At 39.8% G+C, this 17,077-nt stretch overlaps 2 protein-coding genes across 4 annotated transcripts in view; both read left to right on the forward strand.

Moving 5' to 3' along the window:
- The first annotated feature begins 938 nt into the window (after positions 1 to 938).
- On the forward strand, positions 939 to 5,359 carry park7 (parkinson protein 7). The gene is made up of 6 exons (XM_084464337.1): positions 939 to 1,136; positions 1,661 to 1,762; positions 1,924 to 1,983; positions 2,168 to 2,237; positions 3,595 to 3,681; positions 4,929 to 5,359. The coding sequence occupies exons 1-6, from the start codon at positions 1,047 to 1,049 to the stop codon at positions 5,087 to 5,089; spliced, it is 570 nt and encodes a 189-aa protein (XP_084320463.1). The 5' UTR covers positions 939 to 1,046; the 3' UTR covers positions 5,090 to 5,359.
- Positions 5,360 to 5,569: 210 nt separating this feature from the next.
- The window catches only part of kcnab2a (potassium voltage-gated channel subfamily A regulatory beta subunit 2a), a gene marked incomplete at its 5' end in the record, with an annotated part of 70,223 nt that continues 58,715 nt past the window's right edge, over positions 5,570 to 17,077 (forward strand). For 2 of the 3 annotated variants that reach the window (XM_084464334.1, XM_084464336.1), the window contains one exon: positions 5,570 to 5,661. Of the gene's footprint in view, positions 5,662 to 11,035; positions 11,095 to 17,077 lie in introns of all 3 variants that reach the window. The other variant, XM_084464335.1, reaches the window with a different exon arrangement.

Raw genomic sequence — 17,077 nt, forward strand, 5'->3', positions numbered from 1 at the left:
TCTTGGATTCACTTGCAGGCACGCAATAAACAACCTGCTGCCAGCACCCCCTACGCTTTTTGTCTAATCTGCCACTTTACTGGGCTCTCATTTGTCGCACAAATATGAAAGCAAATCTCAGCACCAGAATTCACAGATGCACATTAACTGGGACGGCTGCCTTAGCACTAAAGCCCAGACCGTTAGTTGGGAATCATAACGGAATATGATTCCCCAAGGTGCCTTAAGAGTTAGACTTAGAAGTTGGACTTAGAAGTTTCCAGAAGAAGCTTAGAAAAGCCTACTTTGTGAATTTGATGGCCCTTTTCTTGTTTGTTTGTTGCATGTCTCTTTGATTCACTTCTAGTTATTGCTTCATTGATCAAACTATTGTTCAAAAAATGTCCATCAGGAAGTCTGCGTTACATTCTTCAATAATTATATAATTTAATAACGAGCATTTATTAACAATTAAACATAGAAGGCATTCAATCTAGCGTTTAGCTTTAAAGGTGAGCCTATAATCTCCTCTTTCTTTGACAGTCATCATGTGTGGGTCAATTACCCCCTCTAGTGGAAGAATCACCACACTTGATTTATTTTGTCTGGCCGAGTGGCCTGCCTTTGTCTTAGCTTTGTTTATAATTTGTAGATAAAAACAACAACGGCATACCTTTAACGACCTCATAGAATTTTATTTGATGTATACTATATGAGTAAAAACTAAAACAAGGAACAAAAGAAAACAATTAAAGTATCTTGGATTGGGTATGTTTTCTTTGACCTTGGAATTAAATGTATCCTTACGAATTACTCTCAGATATCCTCTTGGCTTGTTTTATTAATGATTTAATTTATTAATAAATGTTTCTTAATTTAGTATTCGTTAACATGCAGGATGGATACGCAACCATTAATTATGAACCTAAATAGGGGGATAGCCAGTCTGGCAACCCTACGGCAAGTGCCGTGTTATTGAGGAAACTGCAACTGCAGTGGTTGCTTGAAGTTGCGCACCAAGATTACGACCCTTCATCAAAAACAGCTACACAACTATTATATATACCATGGCATGCAAGAAGGCATTAGTAATCCTTTCTAAAGGTGCAGAAGAGATGGAAACGGTCATTCCCGTGGACGTCCTGCGTAGAGCTGGGGTTTGTAACGTTACTGCTGCAGAAATAGCTAACTAACTAGTTTCATTTGAGTTACAGTCAAACAGTCATGTCCAACTTGTTTTAAACTCGGAGAGCAATTGCTTTTTGTTACAGTCAGCCATACCAATATGACAGGAGTCATTTTCTAATTCACAATTGTCAGCATGAGTTTACGTTTTCTGGCAACTGTTAGCAAGGACAAAATGCGTTTGTAGACGAGTAACACATGTTTTCGAAATGTGCAACGCAACAAAGCTCTTATATGAATGAACATAATTGATAAGAACACGATTAGAGTCTGGGGCACTAATACAAATGACATCCGAGTAGTAAACATGTCTGCATAGGGTGTAAATGCTAAAGTTCAATTTCTAGCTCCATGTCGTGTCGCTTCAAAACAGTGGCGTCTTTTCAAATTAAAAGTTACTCGTCGTAACCAAGTGTACACTATATACATATATTATAGGTACCAGAGGATAATCACATAATCATGATTTTGTGATGTTTTTTAACTTTTATTTTAGATTTCTGTGACACTGGCAGGATTAACGGGCAAAGAGCCAGTCCAGTGCAGTAGAAATGTGGTCATCTGTCCGGATACCAGCTTGGAAGAGGCCAGCAAACAGGTTAAACCCCTCAACACTATCACAGTGATAACAGTATCCTAAAGCATTGTTTAGAAATGCTTAATATTATATTTATGATTGTTTATGAACATAAAATTCAGTGCTGAACATGAACAGCTGAGCAAGTATGTTTCCTAAATATGTTATTGATTGTATTTCAGGGTCCCTATGACGTTGTGCTTCTTCCAGGAGGGATGCCAGGGGCCCAGAATTTGGCAGAGGTAAATATTTATAATAATTTTTGATTTTATATTCTTAACAATTTCCACAGGATTTTAATAATGCATGTATTATCCTGCTTTTTTTCTTACAAGTTTTTCTTAATTTGCTTTGGAATATATAATTATCAATCTGGTGAAGGATTGCAAGGTTATGAGGTTATATTTCTGTTCTTCTCTCTTGTAGTCTGCTGCCGTGAAAGAGGTACTGAAGGATCAGGATTCTAGGAAAGGCCTGATTGCAGCCATATGTGCAGGTACAGTGATGGGAAACAATGTTTCTATGGGACTTCCAGTACCCCAATCTCTGCCCTGTATGAACACATGTCAAGTATTGTTTTTAACTTAACTCTCCACTGTCGTATCAAATGTTTGAAATTACTAAATTACACATGATTGTGTCATCATGAAACATATTGATACTTTGTTGATATGTTGTAATTCAAACGTTGTATTCCACTTAGTATGTTATACACATTTTTATCCATGGTTGTGTTGAAGGGAGTGTCTGGAGTACTGTGCTCATAAAAAACATGGACAGAACTGACGAAGCGCCACAAGAAATGCATGTTATTTATACAATTTTTACAGTGTATCACCAAATTGGAAACTAACATTGGAAAGCGTTGCCCAGTAATTGCCTATTGCAAGGTATTTCCATAACTGTCCTGAGGCTGTTCAATTATGGATTTTAAGTGAATAGGTCAATATCACAGTATAGAAGTTCACAATTGAATATATTTATTATGAAACACCATACTTGAATTCATCTTATTTTTCTCTCGGACTAATGCATTGTACAGCGTTTGAACTTCTTTTGAATAATGCTACACTGCTTAATCTGTGTCCACATTTTGGATAAAGACCATTAATATCTGCCAGTATCAAACAAGGAATATATATTTGACAGCTGGTACTTAAAGGACAGATGAAGGGCATTTCAATTGGGCCAGAGGGCCCATGTGGCAGAGTGACATGGAGAGTGTCCTAGAAAATTATGCCAATCCTCATAGGGATGTACAGTATAATGAACTTGGCTGACAAGGGCACAAGAGGCAACACTTATTACTCTGCCTTGATGTGGAAACAAGTATATTTCCAATGTTAAGGCAGGGTAGGACAAATTTACAAGGAGACTGTTTAAAAGTAGCATAATAACTATGATTTATTTGTTTCATGCTCCCCAAATATCTAGGGTTTTACTGTGTTTCCAGGTTTCACTTTCATTGTTCCAGTCTGCATTATCTCTATTTTAGCTTGGCTCTGACTGCTGCTATGCCAGGGGAAAAGTGCAATCTTTAGACTGCATGGAAATGCAGCCAAGGAGTGTAATCAATACCTTTCTATTTGCAGTATTCTGATGAACTCAGTGCATTGCAAGGGCATTGCCTAAGTTAACAGAGTGGTTTGCATTGTCACTGGCCTCGGCTATGTTCTCTTGCTGCTTTTGAACGTGGTATTTCAACCCCAGGGAGAGATAGCAATATGAATATACATGTGTTGCAACACCACCATTTAAAAAATGACTGTGACTATTGGTTATTTTAAAAATGTTTTTTAATGAATGAATACAGTTGCGTAGATGTTTTAATTTGTAATCTTTCCATTCTCTAGGTCCCACTGCTCTTTTGGCCCATGGAATAGGCTTTGGCCGAACCGTCACCACACACCCTGCCATGAAAGACAAGATGATGGCTGGAGGTATAATGTTAAACATATCAACCTATCTATTAATAGTTAATAACTGGAGCCTGCAGACACGGCTGGGGGTGCAATTCTCTATGTATTGCAGCAGATGGTGCTGTAACAGCTGTTTCATGCCTGTGAAGCATATCTATACACTGCAGAAGGAAGCATATGTAATGCCCCAATGTGTCCAGCTGATGTTGGATTTAAAAGGACGTATTTGTCCCATTAGCAAAAGCAGAGGATGTCGTTGCTTCCCTTTTTGTGTTGTTGCTGATCTTCTGTTCTTGATTTATAAGGAGTTCTTCATCTGAATTAACTAGTATTGGCACAACAAAAAAATAACACATAGGCTTTATTTCAAGGCCAGGGGTCTGTGCCAGAAACCAGGTTCGGGCCAGAAACCAGGTTCAGGAAATTCTTAACTCAATCAATCACCCACTGAAGATATGATCCAGATTATGATCCATAGATTTAAACCATTATTCAGACAAAGAGCAGCACAACATATTTCTCTATGCATGATGACCATGCACTTATTTCCTATTTTCGAGTAATACAGAAGCGATATCATGTTGCACAATGACCACAGATTGAGTTAATGTGGTCAAGGTTAGCAAGTTTTACAAACACATGCAATAAATATGCAATAGACAACATTAATAAAGTAAATCACAAATTGGGATGCCTCTTAGCAATACTTGTGAAGGCGTTTTACTATTAATATTAGTACAGACCTTTTTTATTTCAATACATTTCTGTTTTTGTACAAAAAGCCACATTTTATGTTTTGTTTGCAACTCCAAATCCAAAAATGTAGTCCTTTTTATAACAGTAGTATATTCCTATATTCCAATATATATATATAGAAGTAATTGCTTCAGGTATGTATAGGGTTAACTGAAATGTAACTTGCTTAGGTGATGTCCAGAGCACATGTTGTCGTGAAATGGATTCACTTTTTGTATCTGGAGCTAAATATGCAGGATACCTGGGAAATCTGGGAGTTGAGTTCACATACATAATAACTTGGAAGTATCCCAATACATAATCGTTAATGATTTATATATGAATAATTGCATATAGATTCTGATAAAGCCAATACTGATAGTGAGGATAGTGAGGTGAGGCTGGGATTTTAATGGCATGTACCAGAATTGGGTCAGCCAATTCTGACCCATTTATTTTATATTCTAGGCTTTCAAACTGCATTTTGGGGTCAAACTCTTAACACTTTTGTCTTCTCCTCCTCCTGTCCATAGACCACTACAAGTATTCAGAAGCACGTGTCCAGAAGGATGGCCATTTCATCACCAGCCGTGGTCCGGGAACCAGTTTTGAGTTTGCATTAGCCATTGTGGAGGAGCTAATGGGGGCTGAGGTTGTAGCTCAAGTCAAAGCACCACTTCTGTTGAAAGACTGATTATATCGCTTATCTTGGTAGCCAGTAACCTTCAAGCAGCAGTGTCAACTAATGTGATTGACTAAAGTGACATCATTGCCTGGGAAATTATATAACGGATTTGATTACTTATTTTGGTTACTATCCTCATAGTTCATTCTTAAAAGACAATGCACTTTAGCTCTTAGTTGTTCCTATCTAAGATATACATGCCATTAAACAATTCGGAGCTTTGAGCCTGGTTGTATTCCTTTGTATGAAATTAATATTAAACGGCACTTTCAACATGGATGCAATGGTAAGACTATTTCTATGTAAAATGTTAGGCACCTAAAAATAAACTACGTACTGCTGCTACTCTCCTCTCAACTCTCCACTGTTGGCAGAAAGCGGGAAACACAATACAAATTAAATGGCACTTCATTTGTCCAATAACTGAGATTGAATTTGAGTGCCATTAAACATTTATGGCCAATAACAGCGCGTCTGCAGCAAAAAGGGCCGGGCTATGTTTCAGCGCGTGCTGGGTCTGTCAAGCATCTTACGTTTGATGTGCAGACTTCTCCAGCTCCGACCGTAAGATTTCATCAAAGGTAAGCGTCTATGAATCGTTTGGGCTCAGTAGTTTATCAGCAGAGACGTAGCGAACTACCAAGTTAGCGCGGGATCCTTTTGTCATTTCCTAGGTCTATCGCAACCAAGCTTGCTACATGAATATGACTACTCGTCTGTCACGACATGTTTTAGTCCAGTTATTTCACGCTGCCGTGGCTCGTTTACATGAATACACATGATGCCCTCATGGCTACAGTGGATGTGTGCATGATAGCATACGCTTAGCTTGTCTAGCGGCGAGTTGTGAGTTGATTGCTGTGATTATTCATTTGCGTCTCTCCAAAGCTAGCTACAATAACAACGATCGGTCTCGTTACAATGTATGAATGAATTAATTCAAAGGGGAAAATCGATATGTTACTGAGTGATGTAACTGCAAGGCAGTTATTACATGTTATACATCTCGCCGGTTATGTGTAGCTCATACTCTAACCCTATACCGATTAATCTGAAGCTGCACATCTCGATCAGCAGCTGTCCGTGTTCTTGATTCAGACTAACAACGTGCACCAATAAAACAACACCAGAACAACACACCATAGGAAACGATATTGTAACTGGACTTCAAGCCCACCTGTCTGGGTAACTCGGGATGTTGCTATTTGGAGGTTGATATGCACATAAATTCTTGTCATATCACAAGATATGATCGACTATTGAATGAACCCACTAAGGTTATGCCTTTTACTTGAAACGGGGATGACAAATCGCAGGATTTTGTGCTGAAGCTGACTTGTAATTTCGCCATAGAAACAGGCCTGTGCAGTATGACTGTTCACTTACCAATACGATACAACAGGCAGCAAAAGAAAGACGCGTTCACTGAACGCTCATTTGACAATTAACCCAACTTGAAATTGTCGCAGTTGCTTTAGTTTAAGTTGCTGAATAGGTTATTTTCGATTAGATGTAAATTTGGATTCTTCAAATCCGATCACATTGATATTTTGAATATCTCTCATTCTCAGCTAAGCAAGAACCACAGAAGACAGTAGCCATGAATACAAAAAGACAATTAAGTCTGATTTATTTGGTTTTATTCACCGTGACACAAACGCAGGTCTAGCTAACCCCTGAAGGCTGGACACAGACACAGGATGCGTCAGAGTGGGTCTTTTCCGTTATGAGCTTATGGTCATGTTTCTTACATTGATGATCGGGCTAGTGGTTGGCTTTGACTACTTGTACCTGGTGATTTATACTGAACTATACCAGTTTTAACATAATTCAAGGCTACCTATGTCTCAAATCTATAATGCGTTCAAACATAAATAATTGTACACGTTCCCAGCAACTGTCTGAGCAGCATTTTATCTGCATCACATATTGCATCTGTCTAATGAGTGCCCCATCCACTGGGATATTCCTGGAATGTTAACATTTTGTGTTCTCACACATAATATGTGAGAATGATTCTGCTTGAGTGACTGTACATTATAGGGCTTGAGGCTTGCCTAACTATTTCTGGATGAGTGGGTGGTGGAGGGAGGGGTAGGGTGAGAGTAAAGTCCTCTCTACTGAGTCACTGGTTTGGCTAATGATGCAATTAGATGGATGCACGTTGCATCTCCACTATTAGTGCTGCAGGAAAAAAACTTGCCTGAGTAACCTATGGATGATGACTAATTGGACCCAATGATGATTAAATAATTACAAGTACACACAACGTTATTGGTGAAATGTATGTAAAAAAACATACATTGAGATAATATTTAGAGATTCAACATTAAGTGCATCAAACACCATACTGGAAAATATTCTTTATAGTAACATATATAGTTTTAAAAAGTGTTCAGATTGCTTGCCACATGGAGGCACCTTTATTCCACTGAGCCCAATAAACTGGGCTTAGTATATGCTGTTAGTTAAAGTTATGGAATGGATCAGCCTTTGGATAAAGGCTAAGTTCAGCACTTTCAATCAGTACTGGCAATTGAAAAGTGGCACTCTTGCATCCCTATGAACATGACAATACTCTGGATTAGCACTGTGTTGACGTGAACGTATCTCTGGAGAAATGACCAGATAACCTGGATAATTAAGTGGTGAATTTGATTGCTTCAGGCAATGGCATGTGCATCTGGAGAATAATTTCTGGTGTTCCCGTCAGAGGGTAGTACTAGGTAATTGCAGAAATCCATTAGTCTTAGAACTGGAGCGTTACCAATTGTCAGGGTAATGAGAAATGTTGAACCCTGTCATCAAGTTTTGCACTCATCTTTGTCAGTCCTAAGATGGGTGTATTGCTCTTGTAATGACAGCGTGAGTTATTCAGCAATATGTTTTTAGAAGTTTGTGTGTGGAGTCCTTTTCATTTTGTTCTCATTAAGGTGTTTTCTGCTCCAGTTCTTTCTATGATGAACAATCTCTTCTGGTACACTGATCAACACTGAGTTAATTGATGGGCTTAAATTATATCCTCAATGCAGCAGAGTGGATAGAGAGCACCTGTGGCCACTATTGTAGTTTGGTGTTCAGTATAGCCTATTTATATATTATCCAAAATGTCTTTACTTCAAAACGCTGACCCATTTCTCGGTACAATTGATGACTGTGGAGAATGTTGGGTTTTGCTGAGGAGGAAAACGATTTATCGCCAGCATCAAAACCTTGCCAGAATGTGACTTGTGGGATTTTCCCTCATAGCTGTTAATATAAATGAATACCAAAAATATATATTCTATATTGCAAAGAGCTTAATATAAAAAATGTCTATGTATCTCTTTGCCTGTGCGCTGAATGTTATTTCTACGATACAATATATAATAAATTATTATTATAGGGTAATATAATTCTGACGATCAAAAATCGGCTTGCCAACAGCCCTTGTATTTACCCACATCTTGGTTTGACTGGTTTCTATTGGAGAGCATACAGTAGCAGTGGCATACCATCAATCTCTGGTGTTTCTATTTGTGTGACTGATCAGCCACTGCTGGCTAATCTGCCAGTGAGAATTTTGCAGCTTTCTGTGTTGGACATGAAGTTATAGACAAATTCCTCTGAGCTTTTAATTTGTTTGCTTAATACCTGTCACTTTCTCTTTGCAAGTGATAATCCTGGCAGATAATCCTGCAGCGATGTCGAAGCAATAGCAGGCCTAATGGCCCTCTGAAGGAATTCAAAAGACTGTAGGATTACAACTTCTGGCCTGCTCGACTGCAAGACACTCAAAGACCAGATCTAGACAGCATATGACCATACAGAACACTATATCAGTGGCGGTATAATTTCATGAATGGAAGTCTAAACATTCACAGTTTTGATGTACTTTATGACGAGTATATCAAGCATTTTCTTACAGTATTAAACAGTTCCATTTCCATATACTGGGTTTCACTCTATGAACATAATTTATTCTTCTAGACAGATAATGGAATTGCCTCTTAGTTCCATTAATACAGTCGGACACCGACACTAATGGATGCCGCGTTATGCCTTTTAACCTGTCTAGCTGTACGAGTGGAGGGCAAACACTCTGGCACCTGGCAGGAATGCAGAAACATGGTGCCTTTCCTTCATGCATTTGTCTGTTGAGGCTCTAAGCGGTTAACAACATCATCATCATGCTAAGGATGCTTCAGGCATCACGTTGCACGCATGCAGCAGACACCTATGATAGCACATTGAGGCATTTTGCATTGTGTGTGCACTTTGCATTCGGCAACAATTGCATTGCGGATGACTTCCCTCGCAAGTGTCGGCCATCTATATAAACAGTGCTGATAATTTGCCTGTGGTGCTATGATAACATAGTCCAATTAATTTAAACAATGTGCCACAATGTGGCTTTAGGCAGTGATACTCTTGCACAGCTGCATGAACAGCACGTGTATCGTTCATTTCAAGTTGTTTGGAAGAGGTCGTTCAGTTTTTCTTTTGCCATGTGGATTTGGGATCCGATCTGCAATCTGCATATGTGGTTCCTAGACCGCCTAGCAACCATCTAGCGGTCTAGAATAAGTGGAATTCATTAACACATTCACAGAGGAAAGTGCGCTTAACCAGTGAAACAGTTACCAATAAAAACAAAACAATTATTTTAAGATAAGTGTACAAATGTTTTTCCTTCCTTCCTGAGTTAATATGTTGGTAAACAACCGGACCCAAACAATACTGTGACTTATCCAACATACGGGTTTGGTATAATTGGCTAATACTGGAATCATTGGCAAATTGAAACCTCGGTACTGAGCCAGCGTTCTCAGTCAGCCTCACATCATATCTTTCTGCCAAAATCAGTTTATTTTGAATGGAAAAAATTGAAAGGTTATATCTAACTTCTTGTTAATCATTTATTTCCAAATACAACATCTCCACAGTGAAAAAGCATTGCCTATTTGCAGTAAAGCCATTGCATTACACTGTTAACCTTTTTGATGCACTGTGGAGCTTTCGTATTTGACCTCTTTGCATAGAGAAAAGGCCTTTCTTGCACGTTGACAGCAAATGACTCCATCCTGCTCTGGCGTGTCTTTACAGTGAGTGCTTAGCATGCTGCACCCCACCCCCCCTCCCCCCCCCCCCCCCCTTCAGCTTGTGTTACCCGAAGTTGATGCGGTTCACGGTATGGAAACCAGTCAACCGTCAGCAAACAGCATTGTAAAGTGTGTAGTCATGATTGAGTCATAGTTTAATTGTGGACATTTAAATAAAAGCATGCTTATTCTTTGCTCCTTACATCTTTCTTACATTTTTTTTAGCTTACTCCTTCTGTTCCCCCCAATGCTTGCTCACTCGAGTGCTGACAGGGCAAAGGGGATGGTTTGTGTGTGCGATGGGGAGAGAGAGGAATGGTGTGTGTGTGTGTGTGTGTGTGTGTGTGTGTGTGTGTGTGTGTGTGTGTGTGTGTGTGTGTGTGTGTGTGTGTGTGTGTGTGTGTGTGTGTGTGTGTGTGTGTGTGTGTGTGTGTGTGTGGCAACGAGAGGGAGGGGCACTTCCTTTAATGCATCTGCTCCCCATAGCGACTCTATCGGGCTCACACGTTCATTCTCTCTCTCCCTCACTGTACCTCTTTCATTCTTTCTTCCGTCCTCCCTGCTCCCTATCCCCCCCCCTCTTCTCTCTCTCTCTTTCGTCTTTCTTGTTTCTTATTTGTCTCTGCCTATCCATCTGTCTGTCTTATCTGTCCTTCCGTCTGCCCGTATCGTTCTTACATGCCTCACATCAGACACACATGCTCATCTCACACGGGCATGCCGTTGTAGAGACACCCCGATTTCAGAGAAAGGAGAAGTCATTTCCTAGTCCTGTATCATTCTCCCGCACTCTCTTCTCGTCTCTCTCTCGCTCTCTCTCCCTGCTCCCCTGTTCCGTTCTCCTTTTGGAATTTTTGCTCCTCTCCTGTCACAGCCACCCTCCGCTCGAGCCCGCCACCGGGGTGCCTGCGTCAGGATAGACGGTAGACTAAGGTGGGTGTTTGAAAGGTCTTAATGGCATAGTGGCTTCCTGTCTTTTAGCATCTGCCTCTTTTTCTCACGCTCTCCTAACCGCCTCTGCTGATGATGGTAGAAATGTTATGTGGGCATATGTTTGCGTTGTAGGTAAGCAGATGTCATGCTATCTCTGTATGAGTGTTGAGCACTGTAAACAGCGGGCTAGAGGATGTACACTGGGCTATCTCCTTTCCCGATCTCTCTCTCTCTATCTCTCCCCCTTTGCTCTCTCACACTGTCAATATGCTCGATGCTTCTACTGCTGCATTGAGAACCATCTTTGCATACCTTATTATACTGGAATGTGTGATGCACTCGGCCCCTGCATCTCTCTCTTCCGATCTGTCATTGACAGTCTTCCCTCTTGGTCCTGGTCTCTTTCCCTCTTTGTGTCTGCAAATATGTCATGTTTTATGCATGGTCTGTCCTCTTAAATTGCTCACAGGGACTAGTAGGCAGGCCGTCGGGGTTTATACAGACGCACCTTAAAATAGCTTGGTTGGAAGTAGGCAAGAGGCACACACACACACACACACACACACACACACACACACACACACACACACACACACACACACACACACACACACACACACACACACACACACACACACACACACACACACACGCACGCAGCTCTGTGCAGTTCACCTGGCCTACCAATGTTGCAGCAGTACTCATCTGTTGCAGTGGCAGACTGGTGAGGTGCAGAGAGGTGATGATGCAGCGAGCCGCAGTGTTGTGATGTATGTGGCTGAAAGGTTGTGGCAGGTAGCTGTGCCTGGGCGACACTGTTAAAAAGGTGTGAGTGCGGGTCTTGATTTGCTTGCCTGCCCAGTGGCTCTGGTCCAAAACTGAGGAGAGGGAACAGGAGAGCCCGGCTGCAGGGGTTAGGTTTGGTGCAGTATTGTAAGCTGTTGATTTTTCTAGCACAAGCAGCAGCAGCAAGGAGAATTGGGGATTTCAGTGCCAGTAAGTCTTCATTAGGGTTGTTCTGCCAACAGCCTTGGCCCTCTATTTAGGTTATTGTATGTAATTTTGAAGGAAGGTCCTCGTACTTAATTTTCCCCCGATAACCTTGGCCTAAAATTCAAATGCACATATTATGTCATCTCGCAATCCTCCGTATATAACGCATATAGAAGGCCACTCCCCTGCGTGTGTGTTGTGGACAACAGAAACGCATTAAATTGCTAAATGTTCATCCTTTCATGAAGGAATTCAAGTACCGCATACATCTGGTATCTATATTTATAAACTTTGGCAACTGAAATGAGCACCATTAATGATTCTGGTCCATATCATGTATATATGGTATTGGGAAATCTTCACTAATCACTAAAATAAAGACTTGATTTACTGATGCTGAAGAAACATGCACTGTATGTTCTGTTGAGCCAATACACCACCTACTCTGCTATTGTCACACTAGGTAGCAACAAGCATAACCCTTACTTTTTAAACTTTTCAGCTTTACCATCACATTTCAGGCACACTACCATGACATGCATCTCTCGCTATAAGGGATAAACATTCCTCTGATGGATAAGCTTAGATACCACCGTGGCTGCAGAGAGGACTGAGGAGGCTAAGCACATGCTATCGTAGGAAAACAACAGTTTCAGGGCTGTTTCTCAGGATGTCTGCATTGCAGGACAATTTCAACACATCATGTAAGGCTGGGACTAATTGCAGTTCTTTGATATAACTGAATGATTATCCAAAATATCTTGACTGAGTTAATCAGTATTATATATTTATTTAGATAACAAAGTCAATATTGAGCAGGAATCAATTGTTAAGGAGGCCAACAGGTAGAATTAAGACATAGGAGTTCAAGGACAAAGGCCCATTAGTGTTTTTATACGAATTCAATACATCTGAAGTAAATTATAGATTTAGGTAATCTATAATTTACTTAAGACTATTTTTTAAATCATGTTGTTAAAAAATAGATGATCCCTGCTATTCTTCTGTGTGATTAGGATAAATAATTAAGAATCAAACAAATGGCAACGATCAGCAAGCAGACAGGAATACAAATATAACTACAAATATAAGTATATAAAATGCATAATCCTATTTTGCATACAACCCTAGCCTGTCAATATTGCTATAATGCTATAAAAATGACAGCCCACACGGAGTAATCATGAAATTAATATTCAAAGGACATATTGGCGGAGGCCCACACCACTAACAGCTTTTAGAGACAAACAGATGGCTTTTTGGGACAGTGCCATTCATGAACAGGCACTACAGTACCTGGTCGTTGCTATTGGTCGGATGAAGCGAGGGTGCACCATGCCTGACACAGGGCTGCCTATTAATGACTTTATTTATGAGGGAATTGCATAACAAATAAACAGCACTTACAACAGCTCCATCAAGTGTTGTTTGATGTTGGTTTTGTAATGTTAAACTAAAATCTGTTTGTATGTTGACGACATACATACTGCAAAGGCATCGTGAGCAAATACCTTTTCATATTCAACACAGACATATATATATATATATATATATATATATATATATATACATATATATATATATATATAACCTTGGTGGTTGAATATATGTTGGTTAAGATTGGTATGGTTTACTGTACGTCAGCACCATTTTCCTAAGCTGTGTTTGCTGTTTGTCCTTTAGGTGCTCTCATTGCTGTGCAAGCTGGTGTGGTTGTTATGTTAACGTGATAAGTGTGTGTTAATGAAGTCCCTGTCATGTCAATTGAATGTTTCCACAGGCCTGTAACGATCCATCACATGATACCATGTGGCCTTTACCAGATTTCGGGCCCTCTCATTATTCCATCCAACTAGGTTCACTTTATGCTGTATGTTTACTAGGTTTAGGTCCATTAATTAACAACATGCCAGCATTGTGAATTTGCCTCCAGCTTTTTTCTCAAAGCCAGCAGCCTTTTGGGTTTCATTGGGCATTACTGAATCACTGTGGGCGTTGTTATTGTTAATTAGCTTTTTCCTTCAAAAGTCTTTTCAACGTAGCTAGAGAGAAAAGGTGTCTTACTGACTTCAAGCAATGTATTCCTGTATCATGATACTGAAATACGTGCCCGAAACGGCATTGTGTGTACATGCACTTATTTTAATATAATCCACTATGTATCTAGGATGAATAAGAATTACAGGTGTTATCTTCATTCACACCAGGTCAAACTAGGAAGTAGCTTGTTATGATTAATGTTGCTTTCCTGTTTTTGAAGAACTTCTGTTTCAAGCCTCTAATTATTATCCTTCTGACAAAACTACCAGCAGTATTAAGGCAACATCTTTATTTCATGGCAATAGGATACAACTCTCACTCAATAAGGTTGTCATTAGTGGTGGGGGAAAAAATAGATTGGCGCAAATACAGTGGCGCAAAGTATTGCAATATAAAATGATTATTATTATTCATTTTTTTGGTTTGTTTTTGTTTACTCTGATAGCATGTAGCATGTTGACCAACTCCTTTTTCTGAACAGAAATGCGATTATTCCCAAATTACTTTAACATTTTGGTTGATGACCTTGCAGCCAACAGGACTGGACTCTAGCAGTACACATTTTGGTATATTTTTCTCAATTTGATTGAAGCTCAAAGTTACTCATATTTATATGATTATTCCCAGGTTTATGTTACTATATTATGTCTGCTTTATGTTACTCTGTTCGATTTAAATATTTTTAAGTTTTGTGCTGGGAGCTCAGCATTCATGTGAGAGGTCTCCTATTCAGAGAATAATTACTAGGGTCCTGTGTCCTGAAGTTTTTACACTAACCTCCTAACTTTTTGCACTTCAGTTAATGTGTAGAAGATAATGTTAATGATAATGGATGAAAATGATGAGTGTATGCAGGGGCTAGAGCAAGGGCTCGTATGCAGCCCTGACACAGTCCATGTGAAATATAACCTTACCTTTAACTTTTTATTATATCTATTTATTGTGTGTGTGTGTGTGTGTGTGTAATATTTTGAAGACAATGCAAATAATCTGTTTACCCGACTGGATTAATTAAGGTTATGTACAACAAACAACGTTTATTAATATAATGATCTATAATGATCTAAGGTTATGGATATGATTTGGATTTGGATTGTGATATTAACGATAGTTAATAGTAATGTTAAAGGGAACATGATGCTGTGATTGACCCCTTTTTCCTGCTGACTACTATTTGGGAACAATTACCAATCTTACTGCTATGTTCACGTGCACCTAGTTTAAGATAGCTATCCAGGAACAATTCCCGGATATCGCAATACAATGTTGGTTCACTTTCGGTTTGTGCTTGGTGACAAAGCAGTTGAATGAATGCGGTTTGCATGCCGTTCTAGTAGTTCATCCGAGTGTAAAAAGGTCAGATGCCTGTGACGGTGTCACTGCCTACTCATTTACCCACACTCATCTCATGGCCGATCGGAGCCATGTTGGACATGGCACTTCACCAGACTACTGCTCAAACAAGGCTACTGCCTGCCTCTATAGGTTAGCCTCAAATAGACCCAGCCAAGTGGTTTAAAAGTCTTACGCAGAGGCTGTCAGTTGTATATTGTCTCAAACTCCCATCTGTCCCATCTCTCTCCCAACTGTGAGAATGAGTAAGTGGGGAATCCTTCATAGTCCAATTCTACTTCATTCAGCCTTCCCCTTTATGAACCTTCCTGGGGTAAGAGCAATGAGACCACGTTTTTGTCAATAGGTTCAGTGTCTCCCTGTAAGTACCGGGCAACGGTCAGTGCACTGGTGTAAATTCTCAGGTGCCAGCGTATTATCTCCACAAAACTCAACGCAAACTAACCTTTTCATACTTAGCAAAAGCGTTTGACATGATTTAGCCTTTTAAAGGTTGTGAACTTTGGGTTATGGTAGACTAGACCCAAGTTAGTCTGTCCATATTTTGGAAGACTTCAGTGGTTAACAGTTAGGCTAGCCTAACTGTTGGGATATGGGATATGGGGGGTGGGCGGGAGGGGGGGTAGGTGGGCGAATGGGGTGATTATGTGTCTCTGACCACTATAATTGTACTGTTGTGAATCCTCCTCATAAAGAAAATAATTTAAAAAAAACTTGATCACACAAAAAACAGTTATGCTACCCTTTTATATATCCACATATATCTGCTTGGGTGTTTTTGTGGAAGAATGTGTTTTTGCTGCAGTAACCTAAGACGATAGGGCAGGCAGACCGGTCACGTGGGGGAGCAGGGGAAGGTGACGCAGGAAGAGGAAATGCAGAGTGTTGCCGAGCAAGGGGACTGAGACCGGCTCTTAGTGGAACCAAGGAAAGATGTGTGAAGATAACTGAGACATGTAGTGGGCTACCCAGAGTGCTGCATACTTACATGTTATCTTTGCAGAGATGTGTTATAGCTAAATACTCTAATTAGGGGACGGCTTCATCAAGGTCATGTCTGTAGTCCCTGAGCAGAAGCAATCAACACGTGACAAGACGGGACAACACAAACTCAGAGGGATAAAAACCATAACATTGTTTTGCGCTCAGTGAATAGTTACGGTACAACCACTGTATTGTAATGCATAATTGTTATGAACACATAGGAAAACTGACATTTGGCTAGTTAGACTTTCCTTTATATTTTCACTAGTATGATGAAATAACATTTGGGAAACATTGCTTACTTTCTTCTAGCACACTTCATTTCAACTTGTCTATGAAAATACTATATTTCACACATCCTCGCCTTTATAAATATACCTGTTCAATCATAAAATTACAGCCACATGATTCCTTCATTCATTGTAAAATGTTTTTTTTGCATTGATGGTCTTTATTTGTTTACCTCAAAAACCAACTATTTGCACTCCTACTCCTTTATCAAAAAGCTCTACCTTCTAATAATAACAGGCTGCTAATAAGCTAATTAACAATTTATTTTGTAGTTCATTCCTTGCATGCGCTCTCTCTCTCTCTTTCTTTCTTTCTTTCTGAA

Source organism: Micromesistius poutassou (genome assembly GCF_964030765.1).
Source record: "Micromesistius poutassou genome assembly, chromosome: 2".
In the NCBI taxonomy this organism is placed as follows: Eukaryota; Metazoa; Chordata; class Actinopteri; order Gadiformes; family Gadidae; genus Micromesistius; species Micromesistius poutassou.

Excerpts from the sequence above, each read along its gene's own strand:
- park7 (XM_084464337.1), top strand. The coding sequence starts at position 1,047 with ATGGCATGCAAGAAGGCATTAGTAATCCTTTCTAAAGGTGCAGAAGAG. Across the intron at positions 1,137-1,660 it reads ACGTCCTGCGTAGAGCTGGG|ATTTCTGTGACACTGGCAGG; the intron begins GTTTGTAACGTT and ends CTTTTATTTTAG. Across the intron at positions 1,763-1,923 it reads TGGAAGAGGCCAGCAAACAG|GGTCCCTATGACGTTGTGCT; the intron begins GTTAAACCCCTC and ends ATTGTATTTCAG.